The 21,347-nt window shown below is 37.8% G+C and overlaps 1 protein-coding gene across 1 annotated transcript; it reads left to right on the top strand.

Moving 5' to 3' along the window:
• The first annotated feature begins 19,643 nt into the window (after nt 1-19,643).
• On the top strand, nt 19,644-20,940 carry LOC124974079 (inositol polyphosphate multikinase-like). The gene is given in 2 exon segments (XM_047537627.1): nt 19,644-20,058; nt 20,061-20,940. Coding segments are annotated over 2 exon segments (1,248 nt in total). The 3' UTR covers nt 20,894-20,940.
• Nucleotides 20,941-21,347: the final 407 nt, after the last annotated feature.

Here is a 21,347-nt window from a genome sequence, read left to right as displayed (position 1 = left end):
CCGCCCAGTGAGAGGCTTTCTACATAGAATCAGCCACAAGCCCCCGAACCAACAGAGAGCTTCGATCCGCAAGCAGCCTCTGGGATCAGGGCAGGGCAGTCAGAGACCTCTTCAGGCGGCTCTGCCCACTCCAGCTGCAGGCTCTCTTCACGGGGTGATCCAAGATGGCGGCCTAGAGGGTGACTGCACCCCCAGTCACTCCAGAACCCAGGAGTTAAGAAGGGGAGGCATTGAGAGACTCGGACTGAAATAGAGCCACAGGTGAGTGTGCCCACTGGGTAAAGCTTGGCCCGGGTGGCAGGCCCAGATAGAGGTGGCTTATCGGAGCGGGCAGGACAGCTAGAGTCTTCCCAAGGTAGCCTTCCACACTCCGGCAGTGGGTTCCTCCCACACGGCCAGCTGCACGGTGCAGGCCCACAGTGAGAGCCTTTCCGCACAGAGTCAGCTCCAAACTGTGGAACCAGTAGGGGGCTAGGGGCAGTTTTCTTCGGATGCACTGCATTATCATATTCCTCCAAGACATCAGGCTACTGAAGGCTGGGAGGTGATACACTGGAAATCTACCGGGACACTATAAGCCAATAGCGGAAAACTGCAATATCTCAGGGTCCCACTGACAGCTGACCAATATGAGAAAACAAGGGAAGAAAATGTCCCAAAAAAACCTAGATACTACACCAATAAAACCCAATGACAGCACAGCAGAAGAAATGTCAGAAAGGGAGTTCAGAATGTACGTAATTAAAACGATCAGGGAAGCTAATGAGGAGATGAAAGAACAAATGCAGGCATTGAAGGAGGAGATGAAAGAGCAAATGCAGGCATTAAATGATCACACCAATCAACAGTTAAAAGACCAAATATGGGAAGCAAGTGATCATTTCAATAGAGTTAGAGATACTGAAAAAAAAAACAAACTGAAATACTTGAAATGAAGGAAACAATAAACCAAGTTAAAAACTCCATAGAAAGCATAACCAATAGAATAGAACACCTGGAAGACAGAACCTCAGACATTGAAGACAAATTATTTAATCTTGAAAACAAAGTTGGGGGGCTGGGGATATAGCTCAGTTGGTAGAGTGCTTGCTTTGCAAGAACAAGGCCCTGGGTTCAATCCCCAATACCCAAAAAAAAAAAAAAAAACAAAAAAAAAAGAAAACAAAGTTGGCCAAACAGAAAAGATGGTAAGAAATCATGAACAGAATCTACAAGAATTATGGGATATCATGAAAAGGCCAAATTTGAGAATTATTGGGATTGAGGAAGGCTTAGAGAAACAAACCAAAGGAATGAACAATCTATTCAATGAAGTAATATCAGAAAATTTCCAAAATCTGAAGAATGAAATGGAAAACCAAGTACAAGAGACTTATAGAACTCCAAACATAAAAAATTACAACAGACCCACACCAAGGCACATTATTATGAAAATACCTAACATACAAAATAAAGACAGAATTTTAAAGGCCGTGAGAGAAAAGAATCAAATTACATTCAGAGGGAAACCAATAAGAATATCAGCAGATTTTTCAATCCAGACCCTAAAAGCTAGAAGGGCCTGGAACAACATATGCCAAGCCCTGAAAGAAAATGGATGCCAACCAAGAATCTTATACCCAGCAAAACTTACTTTCAGTTTGACGATGAAATAAGATCCTTCCATGATAAACAAAAGCTAAAGGAATTTACAAAAAGAAAGCCAGCATTACAGAACATTCTCAGCAAAATATTCCATGAGGAAGAGATAAAAAACAACGATGCAAATCAGCAACAGGGGGAGCTAGCCTAAAGGAATAGCCAAATAAAGGAGAAACCAAATCATGTCAAAAACAAATATGAGTCAATTGACTGGGAATACAAATCATATCACAATAATAACCCTGAATGTTAATGGCCTGAACTCATCAATCAAAAGACACAGACTGGCAGATTGGATTAAAAAGAAAAATCCAACAATATGCTGCCTGCAGGAGATTCATCTCATAGAAAGAGACACCCATAGACTAAAGGTGAAAAGATGGGGAAAAACATACCATGCACACGGACACAGCAAAAAAGCTGGAGTATCCAACCTCATTTCAGATAATGTGGACTTCAAGCCAAAACTAGTCAGAAGGGATAAAGAAGGACATTACATGTTGCTTAATGAAAGCATAAATCAGCAAGACATAACAATCATAAATATCTATGCCCTGAACATTGGCTCATCCACGTATGTCAAACAAGTCCTTCTCAATTCCAGAAATCAAATAGACCACAACAAAATAATACTAGGAGATTTTAACACACCTCTCTCACCACTGGATAGATCGTCCAAACAAAAATTGAATAAAGAAATTATAGATCTCAACAACACATTCAACAATTTAGACTTAACAGACATATATAGAATATACCATCCAACAAAGAACGAATACACTTTCTTCTCAGCAGCACATGGATCCTTCTCTAAAATAGACCATATTTTATGCCACAAAGCTACTGTTAGCAAATACAAGAAGATAGAGATACTACCTTGTACTCTATCAGATCATAATATATTGATATTAGAAATAAATGACAGAATAAAAAACAGAAACTTCTCCAATATCTGGAGATTAAATAATACACTATTATATTATGAATGGATAACAGAAGACATCAGGAGGGAAATAAAAAAATTCTTAGAAGTAAACGAGAACAAAGACACATCATATCAAAATCTCTGGGACACTATGAAAGCAGTACTTAGAGGAAGATTTATTTCATGGGGCACATTCAACCAAAGAAGTAGAAATCAACAAATAAACGACTTAACACTACAGCTCAAAGCCCTAGAAAAAGAAGAGCAGGATCAGACTTCCTTAAGAGGACTCCCATAGCACAAGAAATAAAAGCAAGAATCAACAACTGGGATAGATTCAAACTAAAAAGCTTTCTCTCAGCAAAGGAAACTATCAGTAATATGAAGAGAGAGCCTACAGAGTGGGAGAATATCTTTGCCAACCATACCTCAGATAGAGCGCTAATTTCCAGAATCTATAAAGAACTCAAAAAACTCTACACGAAGAATACAAATAATCCAATCAACAAATGGGCTAAGGAGATGAACAGACACTTCACAGAAGAAGATGTACAAGCAATAAACAGATATATGAAAAAATGTTCAACATCCCTAGTAATAAGGGAAATGCAAATCAAAACTACCCTAAGATTTCATCTCACCCCAATTAGAATGGCGATTATCAAGAATACAAGCAACAATAGGTGTTGGCGAGGATGTGGTGAAAAAGGAACACTCATACATTGCTGGTGGCGTTGCAAATTAGTGCAGCCACTCTGGAAAGCAGTGTGGAGATTCCTCAGAAAGCTTGGAATGGAAACACCATTTGACCCAGCTATCCCACTCCTTGGCCTATACCCAAAGGACTTAAAATCAGCATACTACAGAGATACAGCCACATCAATGTTCATTGCTGCTCAATTCACCATAGCCAGATTGTGGAACCAACCTAGATGCCCTTCAGTTGATGAATGGATAAAGAAACTGTGGCATATATATACAATGGAATATTACTCTGCAATGAAGAATGATAAAATTATGGCATTTGTAGGCAAATGGATGAAATTGGAGAATATCATGCTAAGTGAGATAAGCCAATCTCAAAAAACTAAAGGACGAATGATCTCCCTGATAAGCGGATGAGGACATATAATGGGGGGTGGGAGGGGTGAGCATTAGGTTTAGGGTTAGGTTTAGGGTTAGGAATAAGGAGAGCGGTAAGAATGAAGGAAAGAAGGACTGTATAGAGGGAAAAGAGGGGTGGGAGGGGTGGGGGGGAGGAAAAAAAAACATCATTGCCCTATGTAAACATATGATTACACAAATTGTATGCCTTGACTCTATGTACAAATAGAGAAACAACATATATCCCATTTGAATACAATAAATAAAAAAGAAAATCATAAAACACACACACAAAAAAAAATCAAAATCTTGTTCTAACTCTTCAGGTTATTAGAATAATGCTGATAGTATATTTTTAGATTATTGCATGATTTTTTTCTCTAATGTGATCATCAAGTTCCCCACTGCCATGATTGAAATATTCCACTGTTCTTATGCACAAAATATTTTATACTTAGGTAAATGTAAAAATATCATAGTAAGGTGTTGATTGACTGTTGAATAATCACATGAATGCCCAGAATCTATAATCTATATGAAGAACATATAGTTTAAACCCACTGACCAAATGTCTGAATAACCCATTCATTTAATATTGACTAAATTCCTACTTGCCTATTGTGTGAAGTGGTGACCTTAGGAAAGTTATTTATGTCCCTTAAAAACAACTTCTTTTTGTTTATTTACTGTGCAACCTTTTGAGGAAGTATTATGAACCTATGGGATGACTCAGATTTTTTGAATAAATAAAAATCCATGGTTGCATAATAACAATGACTATTACTAACATCATCTACATAAAACTCACATCTTTTTTAAACTACATAAAAAAAGGGATATACAATTTTTAAAAGTGCTTCTCCTTGATAGACAATGCATCTAATGTACTGGAAATCTTCTCAACTTCCCCCATTATTCTTGTCTTTCCTCCTCTTCCAATTCCTTATTTCTAGTAATGCCTTAGTCAGTGGAAAAGTTACATAGGAGAGGACTCACTCAGAATCCCAGAATTGTTATGAAGGGTATTTTAGGCTGATGATATTTGAAATTTAACAGATTCAAAAGGAAACCTTCTTGTAGATCATGATGAAAGCAACATTAAAAGAGCTTTGTACAAACTTTTTACTAGTGCATTATAGTTATACATAATAGTTGTTTTAAGTTTTAACATATTCATAAATGCATAGAACATAGTTTTCACCATTTCAATCCCCAGTACTTACTCTTTCCATCCTCTCTTTTTCCCCTGATTCTCTTCCTCTATTCTAATGACCTGCCTTCCTTTTACTTATTTTTTGTAAATTGGTTCATTATAGTCATGTATAAAATAGGAATGCATTGTGATACATTCATCCATATGCATGGCATGATTTGAGCAACTGCACTTCCCAGTTCTTCCCATTTTCCTATCCCGCCTCCCTTCCCTTTGGCCCCCCACTTCTACTTTATAAATTTCCCTTCTATTTTCATGAGAGTCCCTTTTGATGTCCTTTTTTCCTCTCTAGATTCCACATACAAAAGAAAACATGTTGCCTTTGACTTTTGGAGTCTGGCTTATTTCGCTTAGTATGATGTTCTCCAATTCCATTCATTTACTGGCAAAGTACATAATTTCATTCTTCTTTAAGGTCCAGTAGAACTCCACTGTGTATATAGATCACATTTCCTTTATCCACTCTTCAATGGATCTGAGGCCATTAAGGAATAAGGACTTATGCACATTTTACGCAATTGCCTAGGGATTCGAACTTTGGTCATATCCATCCTGTGACCCCAGGTATCTGGAATGACAAGAAGGGCCTAAAGAGGTCAAATACATTGTAGTCAGAGGCTCAAGATGCATATCGAGGGGTTATCATTCTCTTGCATTTTGGAAAATTTTACTAAGTGTATACATTCTTTATCTTCAGTTCATCACACAGCCAGTTTATTTCTCAGCATTTGATAGCCTTATAGACTCCCTTTTTAAGCTGCCTTCTTTCGAACACTGACTCATACTATTTAATCCTACATCTCCAGAAATGCAATTCCTAAGGCTCCAAACAAAGTACTTTTTTCTTTTTTAGTTTTTTTTTTTATTATTGTATACAAATGGGATACATGTTGTTTCTCTATTTGTACATGAAGTCAAGGCATACCATTTGTGTAATCATAAATTTACATAGGGCAATGATGTTTGATTCATTATTTTTTACCCTTCCCCCCACCCCTCCCACCCCTCTTTTCCCTCTGTACAGTCCTTCTTTCCTCCATTCTTACCACCCTCCTTATCCCTAACCCTAAACCTTACCCTAACCCTAACGCTAACCCCTCTCACTCCCCATTATATGTCCTCATCTGCTTATCAGTGAGATCATTTGTCCTTTAGTTTTTTGAGATTGGCTTATCTCAATTAGCATGATATTCTCCAATTTCATCCATTTGCCTTCAAATGCCATAATTTTATCATTCTTCATTGCAGAGTAATATTCCATTGTATATATATGCCACAGTTTCTTTATCCATTCATCAACTGAAGAGCATCTAGGTTGGTTCCACAATCTGGCTATGGTGAATTGAGCAGCAATGAACATTGATGTGGACAAAGCACTTTTTTTACCTTTACTATTTCTGAGTTTCAATTGATCAATACTTGGAGCTTCTCTGAACTGACTAAAAGCAGAAAGTTCTGGGAAATGCCGTTGCCATAAATTTCCTCTTTCTATTAACAGGAGAAAAACCAAGAGTGGACCTACTGGAAATCCCTTTCTGGGGGAATTTTATCATTAAGAGAAACTGTCACCTGTATAAACAAATGTTACCAGGAACTCTTATCTCCTGTTTGTTCTCCTAAAATTCCATTTGTCTTTCCTATAGAAAACTATCATTCTCTCTATAAAAGCCTTTTTCATTCCTCCCTTTCCTGTACTTAGGTCCATAAGCCTCTTACTTTATTCATTTAGCTAGTTTGCAAATTCTTTGTTAGCTCACTAGTGCATATGAATAAACTGTTTCTTTCTTCTTAGTCTGTTTTTTGTCAGTTTAATTCACAGGCCCCAGTTACTAAATGTAAATGAGTACAGAAAATTATAAATGTCCAACAGACACACATGTCATTAGCCATAATAAAACTTAAATGTCCTATAAAAATATGCTGAAGAATATGAATACTGCATGGGATATTTTCTTCTTCTGCTGACTGAATGTGGTAGCCCTTCTTATCCCCATCTTGGAGGGAGTATTCTGATATTTGGAATAGATAGATAAACTATCAGATTATGTAGATGGATAGTACATAATTATCCAAGTTAAGACTTGCTCGAGCCACCAGCGACCCTGGAGTGGATTATTCAGGTCCAGAGGAATCACAGTGATTCCACCAGAACATGTCATACTCAAAAAATGATCTGGAATGGTAGAAGCAGAGGTTGGAACAATGAGGGGTCATGAACTCAGGTGCCAGGTATAGTCACTGGAAAAGGGCAGGCAGACAGACCATTCCCCAGAGATCCCTGAAGAAACCCAGTTCTGGTGACTTCTTGATTTTAACACAGTGAGACCAATTCAAATTCTGAAGTATATAACTATAAAGAATAAATTAGTGTTGTTTCAAGTTACTCAGTTTGTAATAATTTATTATAGCTACAAAAGGAAACTAATACAGTTTCACATAGTGTTTTCCCAGTGAAGGAGATAAAACAATATTTACATGGAACCTCTTCAGCAAGTGAGGATGTTCTTTTCAAATCTTTAGCTGAGGAAAAATAAAAGTGTGTGGGGGTGGTGGGGAAAATTAATAAGGCACAACCACATATTCAGGCCTCATTAAAAATTAAATCTGAAACAAGTCTTTATATTTGATACTCTCTTAGTGAAAAGTTATGTAAATATAGCTAGGTGACAACTTCTGGAAAAATCTTCATTCTGCTTGGTTTTGTAAAATCAATTTCACACCTTTCCTTGGTGTTTCAATATCATAAAGGGTCTCAGAAACATCTGGAATAAAGGAAACACTGAGATTTATATCAATGGTATCTCATTTATCAATAGGATACCAAATCACTGAGTTTTAAACATTATTCCTCAGATGGTATGTAGATTTTTAAATCAGTTTTAACACAGTTAATATTTTTTAGATACAACATTGCTTCTGCTTTGCCCAATGTTTTCCAGAATTAGTTTAATGAATCTGAGGATGCTGTTAAAAAGATAAAGATGTTAGTGGAACAATGATCATTTTAGATCTTCAGAATGGGGGCTGTGAGTTGAGGCAGAGTGGGGGCTCCTGTTTTCAGTAGCTGTCTGCCCTTGAACATGTCATTCTTCCCTAAATGGGGCTCTGCCTCACACCTATAAATTGAAGGGGGTGATGGACTGCACAATTGAAAGTCATAAAAGTGACAGATTATTCCAAGATGGCTGGGTACAGAAAGTCCCAATCAGCTCTTACTTAAGCTATTTTCCAAAAATTGGTAACAAACACAATCACACCATGGGGTCACACTCCCTCAGGGATGATTCGGAGACTTAGCTGAATGAGGCTGAAAACCCAGACCTCACAAGTTTATTACAGGTGGCTGCAATTTTAACCAAGAATGGGGTTTGTCAGACTTTTTTTTTTTTTTTTTTTGTCAAGGTTAAATCTTGGCCAAGTCTATTCAGGTCTATTTTCCCAGAATTTAAGCCAAATTTATGAAATCTGTCTTTTAACTTGAAGACTCTGTGGTAAGTGAACAAATGAAAAGACATCTGAAGAAAGGAAAAAGGGAAATTGACTTTCTTCTTAATTTGAATGTTCAGACAAACCAGTAATTAGATTTGTTATTTTAAAATATAACTTAATTCCTTTAATCTAAACATTTCAAAGGGATTTCAGAACCTCACAAACTACTATTAATCTGTATGGCACAAAGATGACCTATGCCACGTTAATGGTACGGTTGTTGAAATAAAAGCACAGAGGCATGATCATTCCTCTCAGGTTTCATTTTCTTTTTCTTCTCTATTGAATTAGCTTGAAGAGGAAAACCAACTGGGTACCAGTGACTGGACAATGATTTTAATACACAAACACATACCTTATGAATAGGGAGACAAAAATTTATTTTTTCAATAACTGTAAAAAATCTGCAAAAGTAGAGAACAAACCAACCAAAGTGACCAGTTAATAGATATAAAATTTCATATGCCATTTTTAGTAAAATTATATTTTAGCAATAGCATTTCAATCCCAAGCTCATAGAGTACACTAGGATCTCAATCCCCCCACACTTAAAATGCCATTATCAGCTTCTGGCTAATATTCACAATATGTGAGAGTGTTAGACTGGAGACTTCAGAAATCAACCACTTCCCACCTGTGCATCTTTCACCTTTGGAAACTGATCAATAAAGTCAATGTAACTTGAACCGGTCAAGAGTCATTCATTAGTAAACCAGGAATAATGCCCAGAGCTTCTGGGGCCATTTCCTTCAAAATCTCCTCAAAAAATAACCATGTGGTTTAGAAACATAGCACAGAAAGTGTGTTTTTTTTCATTTCCCTTTCATTTCTGCCACCCAGCATCTACTTTTTGTATGATATCAGAACCCCAGTGTAAGCTGTAAGTAAATATTCTCTCACAAACAGCCCAGGCACCTTCAGTAGGGTTCCAGGGTGTGGAATATGGCTTGAAGGACTGTCCAGGGAGAGCATGGTGTTACCTCAACCAGGAGGTAGGTTCACTGGGGGGCATGGGACCCAAGGAAGGCCTGTGAGATATGAGTTGGCCTATGTTGCAGACACTGGCACGGGGCAGCTGCTCCTAATCCTTGAGACTAAACCTTCAGGATGTGAGGCAGGTGTTATTTGCAACCACCCAGCACCTTGTGAAGCCAGAAAATAAAGTCATTAGGTGAGAAGCCACAGCTGAGAGATTAAATGGATTCCTAATTACATATTAAATTAAGTCCCACTGACACCCAAATTACCACCTGGTTTTTGCAGTAATGTGGACCAATAAATTCTTGTTGTTTTTGTGGAAGTCAATTTAAGCTGAATTTCAAGCCACTTCAGCCCTAAGTAGGGTTGCATGATAAAATAAAGGATAACTAGTTAATTTGAATTTGAGATTAACAGCAAATGAATTTTCAGTATAAGTATTTTCTATAAAATAATTGGAATATCCGAAAACTCTCGTTCTAACTCATATAAGAAACAATTTCTAGATGCAAAGAAGGGCCAATGGAGAAAGAGAAGATACCCATGAAAAAAGCACACAGAAATAATATCATGGACTGTAATGAAGTGTTTTGTACACTTCCTGTAGGAGAACAAGAGCTAGTTAGTTATCCCATCATAACAGAGAAAAGTGAACCTATTTATGAAGCCAACATCTCAAATCCATTTTTTCTGCTCTGATCCTCTCTCTACATGGGTTTCAAACCTGAAGTCCTAGAACTCATTCAGAGGAAGGAGGTGGCAACAGATGCTAGGTTAATCTGCCTTGAGTTCATTTCTTGTTTTTTATTTCACCATGAATTCATAGACATTATAGAGAGCACTTGAGTAGTAGACACGAGAAGATTCCAATTCCCCTATTCCAAAGACACTCTTCTGCCAAGAAGAACAAATACAGGTAAATACAAGAGAACAGTAGTGCCCACCATGTTGGTGTGGAAAAGGGAACAGGAAGGCCAGTTCTGAAGGACTCGGAATTTGAGCTTGTACCTCCAGGGAGAGGTAGGCTGTGCTTGGATGGGCAGGAGTAATCATCTCCAACACATGCCATCTTGTTAACAAGCATTTTCTTTCTGTGACTTCTTTTCCTCTTTTATTCTTCCCATCTTTCTTCTTCGTTCTTTTCTAATTTCTAATAATGATGATGTTGTGTAACAAGTTAGCACTCTCAGAGGCAAAGTTAATGATTGGGAGTGGTTAATGGAATCTGTGTGGTACTGGACTGGTCATAGCTCAAGAACACCAAATTTAAACTGTTATATTTACAGTTAGCAAACACATAGACTTTTTGATGTGGAATAAACATTTGCTGATCCCATCATTTTCTAGTTAAGAGAATAAATGGGAACTCAGGTAACTGGTGTTAACTAAAGGTCTGGGATTAGAGCCCAGTAAGATTGATTCCAGAATTTGAGCTTCCCCTGAAGTATTTAAGGATATTCAACTACCAGGTTCCTTGTATTACCCACTTTTCTTAAAGATTGATAAGTGAAAATGTATAGCTGAATTTCAGTTTTATTTTATTTCCCATCAGACTAGCTTCTCATTTGGATTTCTCTCAAATAACTAAAAGAATTAACTTTCCCTTTAAGGAATGAAGATGTGAGAGGACTGTCCCATTTTACAAATCTCCCATGCCTATACTCAAAGGGAAATTCAAGGGGCTCCCCAAACACTTCCATTTCTCTTTTTCTGGGGCAGACTTATTTTGGTGTCACTGTTCAGAAATTCATCAGCAAGTGAATGTGTCCATGTTGGATGTGGGTCTGCCGAACTTGGGACAAGCCGATATTTGTCTATTGCAGATGTGAATATAACAAGAAAAAGAATCACTTTCAACATATTAAAACACTTGGACTACTTTGATGTAGATGGGCTGGCAACAGAGAATTAAAGAGCAGAGGATCCTGTCTGCTTTTACTTATGGCAGTGAGATGTGTAGTGTAAAATCAGGTTACCAGTGAAAATTAGTCTGATGTGATAATTCATAGCTCCTTCTCTATACTTATGTCATGGGTCCATTATATAATTCAGCAAGTTTCTGTGCCCTTTCTCGAGGGAGGGTGAGTTCTAGAAAACAAAGGTGCGAGACAAGCAGGAGGGAAGTTCTCTGACAGAGGGAGAATTCAGGTTCATATTTTTCAGAAGCCCATGCTATTTATACCCCTGACATTTTAATAATGAAAGAATGGTGTCAAGTTTTTCTTTCCCCAAGTACATATTTCTACATGCATGGCCAAGATCCTTCAACTTGCCATGGATGAGAAAGCAGGCAATGGCCTATTAATTTAAAATGAGGCATTAAAGAGTCTTTGTTGCAATGCATTTTTTAAAATTCATGTACTCTCCTCCAAGTGACTTGACACAGTCTTAACTGCTTTGAAATGCAGAGTGAGGAAAAAAATGATAGGTCTTCTTTAAATTCACTGCCTGGATAGATCCTTAGGATTTACTTCAATTTTCCCAAATCTGCATGGCACATTTCTTAAAGAAAGTGAAGTTATTCAACAAAGGTAGCTCCCTCATGGTTGCAAATTCAAATTTCTGCAAATGGAAGCATAAATGATTGTTTCTTCCTTGAAGAGTAAATAATTTACAGGAAGTTTCCATCTACTCATCTGTGTTTTCATGTTACTGTGATCATGGATATGATACCACGTGGTAGCAACAGATAGAAATAGCTCATCATGGAATTCTGTTTGTAGGGAAAGATAAAGCAATGTACTGCTAACAGTCCTTGTCAATGTCCTGATGGCTTCTTGTAGGTGAATGTGACTCCATTCTTTCATTGGTTTTCTGAAAAAGGGAGCTGTATGCATTGCAAAGTTCTCTTCTTATTATTCCCCATACTCTTAACAACTGTTTCCTAGAGTTTTCATCTCTACAATCAATCTTCAGAATGGAATACCCACACAATAGTACTAACAAATCTCTCAATTGTACCAGCTGATATAGATTTCTCCCTCTGGTTATTGGTTCATGGCTAGGCTCAGATAATAAGCCTATATATCTAGGGTGCTCTAGATCTAATTTTTCACTCTTCTCTGGATGATTAGCATATTCCATAAAATATCTTATCTTTTCAAAGAAGGCTGGGTTCCTCATGTTTATCTAGACTGTGATTTCCCCTTTTCTCCTTTATAATTGAAAAATTTTTTCTTTTTCTTTCTTTTTTTTTTTTTTTTTTCATTACTGAACCCTTAAGAGTCCATCTCACAAAATTTTGGTCTATACTACTTCATTGTGTACCTATGAACCTCTGCCAAATCCTGTGGTCTTTTCAACCTATTGCACTGATTGGTGGTTTTCAGCAATTAATAATTATATGCTTTCTGAAATACTGTCTTCCTTTGGTTTCTATAAGATGTTCTCAGTTCTCCTTCCACCTGCAGGATACTTCTTCTCAGTCTTCATTATTGATAAACTATCAGTTTATGTATGTTTATATTCTGAAAGCCCCAGGGGTTCTGTCTTCAAATCTGTTAACAGTCATCTACACTTCCATCCAAATTATATTGACTTTGCATTTGAATTATATCTGTAACATGGCTAAAACAAGATTTCCACTGCTGCCAGCTTAGTCCACATCACCATATTGTCACCTCTTTACAAGGGAAAGAGCCTCCTAAGAAGTGGCAAACCTGCCATTTTTGCCACCTATGATCTGTTCTCTACCCAGAAGCCAGGACTCGTCTTTTAAAATATAAATCAAATCTTGTTACTCTTCTGCTCAAAACTCAGTATGAGCTGCTTCCTCCTATTTTTATCTAGAATAAAATTGAAAATTTCAACATGATCATTCTGCTTTACCTCTCTGTCTTAACAGAATGATTTCCCTGCCTTACTGCCCTAATCTATTCCTGCTGCTATAAAAAAAAAAAAGCACAGTGATAATATATAAATAATACAAATTTACTTCTGAAATTTCTACAGGTTGAGAAGTCAAAAGTCAAGATGCCTGCTGATTCAGTGTCTGGTGAGGGTTTGCTCTCTCTCTGGGAGAGGATGAATGCAGTGTCTTCACATGGCAGAAGAGCAGAAACACAAAAAGGGACTCAGACAATCCCTTTAACCTGTCTTATGAAACCAGTAATCCCATTAATGAGGGTGGAATTCTCACAACTTAATCACTGCCCACAAGGCCTAACCTCAATATGATCACATTGGTTACTAGGTTCCAACACATGAACCAAATATGCAGGGACACACACATTCAAATGACAGCATTCTCTATTTTCATCCACCTTATTTTTTTTTACAGTATGCATTTTTTATTAAAACATTTATTTGTTCATTATTGCTTTTTCTCTTTCAATTATAAACCTCAGGAGAGCAGGAATTTGTTTTATGCTCTTCTTTTTCCCCAGAATCTAGAATAGTGCTGGTCACTTAGCAACTAGTTAATAAATATCTGAAATTGAATGAACCTCCATCTCTGAATACAATATCAGCCCCATATGCCTTGCTTACTGCCATAGGCTTTCTCCAAAAGTCATTCAGATTTTGAGTACTTTTTCTATTTCCTAGTATCATAAACACACACATACACACAATAAGCATTGGATTAAATACACACACATATATGCACATGCACAGAGGCATCTAAAATATTGAAAAATTTTCCTGTGCAGTAGTCCTATGCAGTAGTATGCCTATGACTCCAGAGACTCAGGAGGGTGAAGCAGAAAGATCACAATTTTGAGGGCAGCCTCAGCAACTTAGTGAATACTACACATTTAACAAGACATTTAGCAAGAACATTTAGCAAGAACCCTGCTAATTCAGTCTGTGAAGAATCCTACTCGGGATAGTTGATCATTTTCAATATCCAATTGTGTTCCTTACTCTCCATTCTCCAGTCTCTGTATATCTGATCACACTCACCTACCTTTAGCAAAATTTCTGTTAGGTCAGTTTAGATAGACCCCCCTAAGGTATAGCTGATATTTCCCCTGAGTAATTTCCCATCCACTGCCATCACCCTCCCTCTCTGGCTACCAATTCCCACCTTCCAAGGCTGTATTCTGAGTTGAGCCCCATCTTTTTCCTCCCCTGCAAAATCCCATTCCCATGATCCCTATCCCTATCATCATGGTCCTGAACAAGTCTTCCTTACCAGTATTTTAACAAATGCCATTGGATAATTACTTTCTTTAACATAACTAAAACTAAAGTCTTCTGATAGTCTCCTTTAAACCAGAACCTCTCAGCGGAAATGTGACAATAGGTATTTCTCTTCCTAGCCAATGCTAAGGCAGTAGAAGGGGGGAGCTCTGGCTCAGCATTCTTACAGATGGGAATCTGGGTCTTGTTTTGCCACTTATCAGGTCAGCAACTTGCTTGTCCTCTCTATTCTATTTTTCATGAACATTCAATTAAATAATGTCTGAAAACTACCCAGCATTAGGTCTGATATAAGGACCTGATATATGTTAACCATTATCATTACTTGTGTTACTTCTGCCAGCCCAAGTATTTGCTACAAACATGTTAACTGTTCATAACAGATACAGCCTGAGATTGCTTCATCTCATCATGGGGGAAGACTCTTGCTAACCACAGCTACTGGCCTGAAGGCTTTTAAAGTAAAAAGACAGAAGGTACTTGCTCTCCAGCTAAAAGTAGAAATTTCTTGGCCTCTTGTACCAAGTGGGTAGTTGACTAAGACCTGGACAAGAAGTTGGAAACTTAGAGCACTTTTTATAGATATATTTTTTCCTTTGTAAAGATTTTTTTCAGGGTGTAAAATTCAAAATCTTCAAAAGGGCAGCAATGAGATGCATTTCTGACTTAAACAGTGCAGAAGACATGAACAGTAGCATACCAAAGATAAGTATGTTTTCATCATCATCATCATCATCATCATCATCGTCGTCGTCATCATCATCATTCTCAGTGACACTTTCTTTTTTTCATTGGCCTGGTATTTGAAATAATGGTGGAAAACCAGATGTGTTAGCATCATAGGGACATCCAAGAGGCATGGTGTTCTTAACCCTTAACCACTGACAAAAACCCAATGAGCCTGTTTTAACTAATAATGTAATTAATGAAGCTATACAAATTATTATTCTTATTAAATCTCAGCTCTTGAGCACATGTCATTTTAATATTCTTTGTGATAAAATGGGAGATATCTATAACATACTTGTGTGGCCTACCTAAATCTGACAGTTATTTCCAGGAAAAGCACTTCTGCAGTTGTTTGGATTTTCAGCTGAATTAACCACCTTTTTCAAGGGCTGATAATTTTACTTGAGAGAACAACTGACACATTATAGAGATCCAGACTTGAATAATTGGCAGATAATGTGAGCCTGTTCTTTCAGGGAAACAATTGACAGTATGTGTGGCTAAGGATAAAATTTGAGCTTTCAAGCAGAAATTAGATTTAGGAAAACTCACGTCTGCCATTCTGAGTTTGACAGTTTTATGAAACCTAAAGTATTTTCTTACTTTTAGATTGGTTTTTTTCCCATGAATTATGATTTTTAATACTATAAAATAAAATGTGACAACATTTGGAAAACAGTTATAATTTAGTGAATCAAGATTTTCCAAATAGTCAGAAATGTGCATGGGTAGAATATCCACAAAAAGTGCCAAATAGAAACAAAGTTTTTTTTGTTGTTGTTCTTTTTTTTATGTTATTTACAGTGAGTGGAAGTCTATATGCTGCCACAATTATCTCCTCACTGCTTCTTATTTATTACCTTTTAATAAGACTGGGCTCTTGTCTCATGCTTTATGTTCTGCTTTGTTTTGGTTATCATGCACTTTGACACTTCAGATACTATTTCATATTTCTAGAGAACTCTGCCCCCAGACAGTCCTACAGGGGGTTCACACTTCATTCAGACGGCTCAACAAATCCTCAAAGCGAACCCATCTCTGATAGCCCTAAACAAAATAGTTTCCCCAGGTCTTCAGTTTTGCTCATTTTAATTATCACTACTAAACATTCCCATTTTAGTCAACTTTCTTGTCGCTGTGGCCATAAGACCTGACAAGAACCACATAGAGAAGGGAAATTTTGCTTGGAATTCAGAGGTTCATTAGATGGCTGAGATCAGAGTTCTGAACCCAAGATAAGGAGAAAGGGCATGAAAGAGGAAAGCAGTTCAGGGCATGGTAATCAGGAAGCAGAGACAGAGCTCCTTTTATCAGAAACAAAATATATAACCTGTAAAACATGTCCCCAGAGACCTACCTCGTCTAGCCACACCATACCAGCCTATAGTTAGTGCCCAATTAAAACATATCAGTGGATTAAGCCCTTGAATATGTTACAGCTCTCATAGTCCAATCATTTGATCTCTAAACTTTATTGCATTGTCTCACACATGAGCATTTGGGGGACACCACATATACAAGCCATTATAATTCCCTACCAAATTTTTATTCCTTGACTTGTCCAAGAGAATGTAAATCCCCATGAATCAGAAATTATTTTGCTTCTTTGGTTCGCTGGTGAATTCCAGGACATGGAAGAGTAACTGGAGCATGTTACATACTCAATGTATTTTTGTTGAATGAATGAATCAATAAATGAATAAATGTTTAGTACATTCAGCATTCAAATATCTTGAATGAACTCATACAGTTTTCTTGGCCAAGCAGGAGTTGATATCAGGTTGGAACCAAGACCTAAACTCTTTAGTGACTGCACTATTATATGTTTGAACTGCCTAAAAACATACAAGTACTCAATTCTCCACATCCCTTTAGGACAGAAAATATAACTTAATTAGAAAGTATTTGTGGTTTTCAGTAGATGAGCTGCCCTTCCCACTCCAAATACTTTAATTAAGGAAGGAAAGAGTAGGGTGTTATTCTCAGTTGTATGGAGATTTCAGAATAAATTATACAGATATGGGATAAAAGAAATGCTGAAATAAATTTTCTAAATAAATGAAAAGCTAGAAAAATGTATCAATACATGAAGGACAATAAACAAATTAATCTGTGAGTCACAATTGTTTCTGTAGATAATTTACAGAATTTTACAAAATGCTCAGAACACAGACGGACTCTACAGAATCAAGACAAGGCCTGTGGATATATAACATACTCAGGAATGGACCATACTCTTTTGGGTCCATTTCAAAATCTTGTACAGTTTTTAATATAGATTTTTAGTGAAAAGGGTAATAAGTGTCTTATAGTCCTAAGAACAATATAAGATTTATATTATATACTAATATGATAATAGAAAAAACAATGGCATTTAGGGCCTCCCCAAGCCCCTGGTCTTAATTTTTCTGTTCTCCAAGGGAAACTCAGTGTTGTCCTTCACAGGTTTTGGGGGACAGCCTCTTTTGATAATGACAAGAATATTAGATGAGACAGATGTCAAGAATAAAATTTAGTTTGATTTATAGTATGACCTTTTGAAATGAGGCAAAGTGGAAGAGGAGTCAGAAGAGAATGGGCTAAGGATTCCAAGAGAGTTTGAGCAGGAGAGAGAGGAAGAGAAGAGACTTTAGGAAGAGTTCTTGTGGGTGAAGTTTTGGGAGTTGGGGAGCCTTTGGGGGTGGTTTTGCTGTGTTCATTGAAAAGTAATTATTTTAAATGCAATTGTTTCAATGCAATGAAACTTAATTAATCCTTTAGAATTTTTTTCAAGAAATGGTATTAAACTCAAATTGATTTGCTATGTTATGCTTGAACTTGGAATTGTATTTCTTCTAGATGTGACAACCAAGTTGTGAATCCTGGTCATCTGTGGTCCAAAATTTCATTAGTAGAGTTTCTATTGTTTTTATTGCCATGCTGGGGCTTAATTCCAGGCCTCTTGCATTCTATGTGATTACTCCATACCAGAGCTACACTACCAGTTCTTTATTAGTAGAGTTTGACCATATATAGATATAAACTATGTTTCTTTTCATCTTCTAACCTCTAAGCATTGCTTTTAGTAAAGGCTAGTTTGCAAACCAGTGACATCACAAATGTGTTTCTTTCCTCTTTTTTGGGGGCTTCCCTGTCAAATACAGTAGCCCCCTGTCACATAATGCCACTGAGCACTTTAAAGGTGGTTTGTGAGATTGAGAAATTAAATTTTGATGTTATTTTATTAAAACAAATTTGCAAATGAACAGTTTTTGGAAAACTTTGATGCATTTGTGAAATAATGTTTATGAATCTACTTTTTTGGAATATAATTTTTGTAAAGTCTAAATATAGGTCAAGAATTCCTGACAACATTTTTAGCATATAAATTGAAACACATGAAGAAACATGCACTTTACCTAGTACACAAAAAGAACAGAAGATATTTTATTAACAATTTTGTATTGATTATGTGTTGAAATAATACTTTGGATAACTAGGTTAAATAAAGTAGCTTATTAATATACATTCACTAAATAATGAGTGTTTTCTATGGCAGGTACTATTAGAGATGTAGGTCTGGTTAATGTTTGGGTGTATCTGACTTGCAAAACTGTGAGATGAAAATAGAACTTTATTTCTTTAAAACCTACCACAGGGCATGTGACAGCTATGATTCAACTCTTCACTAAGGAGGTGCAGCTTGAGTCTGTTCAAAGGCTGAGGGTTGAGAAAGGCAGAGCTAGGCCTAAGGGCAAGACCTCAGGAAAGCCACGGAGGCCCCAGTGAAAGCAACAAGCTCTGGAAGAGTAGGAGCACAGTCCAATGGAATGGAAAGACTCTGGGAGAGTCAGGGAAGAAGGAAATAGGCACAGTCTGCAGTAATTGCACTTGATGGGGCGGCTGCTCCAGGAGTACAGTAAGGATACTACACAGTGTTCAGAAAGCTGGAAACTCTGGGGATGTAGAATACCTACTGTACTTCATTCAAGTTGACAAGAGGACCCATTGCTTTAAATTTGGTGGTATTTTACCTAAAGAAAAAAAGTGCTAAAGACTGTAGAAAATTATAATGAATGTATTATTAAAAATTGTAATTAAAGTAATAGTGGGTCGTCGCCGTCAGGGCCCCAGGGATCGCGGGGCGCCGCTGCCGCCGCTGCTCCGCTGGGTTCCGTCTCCTGGGCAGCGGCGGGACCCGGGGCGCGGCGGGCGGCGGAGGAGCGGGAGCCGGGAGCTGCGGTCCGCCGAGAGTTGGGCAGGGGAGCGCCCGCGCCTCCGCGGCGTCATGGGTCGCCTTCCCGGGCCTCAGTGGGCACCAGCCGCGGAAACCCCCAGGCCTCCTCGCGGCCGAGCCTGAGCGACCCCCGGGTTCTCAGGTGCCCGCTCCCTCCTCCCTATTTTTTCCTGCTTTCGCCGCCGCTACCGCTTGTGCTCTCCGTTATGGCAACAGAGCCGCCATCCCCCCTCCGGCTTGAGTCGCCCGGACCCCCAGAGATGCGGACCCCACCGGCGAGCGATGCCACCCCCGAAAGCACCCCGCAGCCAGCGGGTGGCAGGCTGCGTTTCCTCAACGGCTGCGTGCCTCTGTCGCATCAGGTGGGCGGGCACATGTATGGAAAGGACAAAGTGGGTATACTACAACACCCAGATGGCACAGTTTTGAAACAGTTACAGCCACCTCCAAGGGGCCCGAGAGAGCTGGAATTTTATAATATGGTTTATGCTGCTGATTGTAGTGATGGTGTTCTTCTAGAGCTACGAAAATATTTGCCAAAATATTATGGCATCTGGTCACCTCCTACTGCACCAAATGATTTATACCTAAAACTGGAAGATGTGACCCATAAATTTAATAAGCCTGTATAATGGATGTAAAGATCGGGCGAAAAAGTTATGATCCTTTTGCCTCATCTGAGAAGATTCAGCAACAGGTCAGCAAGTACCCATTAATGGAAGAGCTTGGGTTCTTGGTGCTTGGCATGAGGGTTTATCATGTTCATTCTGATAGCTATGAGACACAAAATCAGCACTATGGAAGAAGTTTAACAAAATAAACTATAAAAGATGGAGTCTCCAAGTTTTTTCATAATGGTTTCTGCCTAAGAAAAGATGCTATTGCTGCCAGTATTCAGAAGATTGAGAAAATTCTCCAGTGGTTTGAAAGCCAGAAGCAGCTTAGCTTTTATGCAAGTTCGTTACTGTTTGTTTATGAAGGTTCATCTCAGCCAACCACTACAAAATCAAATGACAGAACTTTGGCAGAAAAGTTTTTGTCCAAAGGACAATTGTCAAACACTGAGTTACTGGAGTATAACAATAACTTTTGTGTGTTAAGTTCCACAGCAAATGGAAAAATAGAGGCTTCAGTAGGCAAAAGCTTATCCAAGATGTATGCTTGTCACAGAAAAATGTATTCAAAAAAACATCACAGTCAGACTTCATTGAAAGTTGAAAATATGGAGCAAGACAATGGGTGGAAAAGCATGTCACAGGAACATTTAAACGGAAATGTACTTTCCCAACTGGAAAAAGTTTTCTACCATTTTCCCACTGGTTGCCAAGAGATTGCGGAAGTAGAAGTGGGAATGATAGATTTTGCTCATGTGTTCCCTAGCAACACAATAGATGAGGGATATGTTTATGGTCTAAAGCATTTAATTACTGTACTTCGAAGTATTTTAGACAATTGAATCTTTTGCTGCAGTCTTTTTAAGGGGTGAACAAATCATAATGAAGAGCAGCAGTCATTATCTCTGCACCTGTAATGCTGTGTAAAAACTTTGTATTGTGAGTCAACATTTTATTTGTCTTTATACTTTTGGTAGAAAGGTTAACTTTTTTATAATCTTACTCAGGAATACTAATTTGTTCATTAGAAAACTATGAAGAATAAACAAACAGGAATGTTAAGCAAGGAATGTGGTGGTACATGGCCTAAACATCTATTTGGCTCAAGCAAAATAGAAACCATTTTTCAGTAAGTAAGAGTTTCTTTAGCTTTCTGTAGCCAATGTATCATGAAATCTGTCCACCCAACCTTGAAAATGAGCCATACTAACCTATTGCATAATTAGAACCCTCAAAATCTAGAAAGCACAGGTTGATATTCTTAGTATTGCTATGTATGAAGTTATTAAAACTGGA

This window comes from Sciurus carolinensis, unplaced genomic scaffold, assembly GCF_902686445.1.
Source record: "Sciurus carolinensis unplaced genomic scaffold, mSciCar1.2, whole genome shotgun sequence".
In the NCBI taxonomy this organism is placed as follows: Eukaryota; Metazoa; Chordata; class Mammalia; order Rodentia; family Sciuridae; genus Sciurus; species Sciurus carolinensis.
The sequence above is the reverse complement of the archived record's forward strand: the minus strand, read 5'-3'. Positions and strand labels throughout refer to the sequence as shown.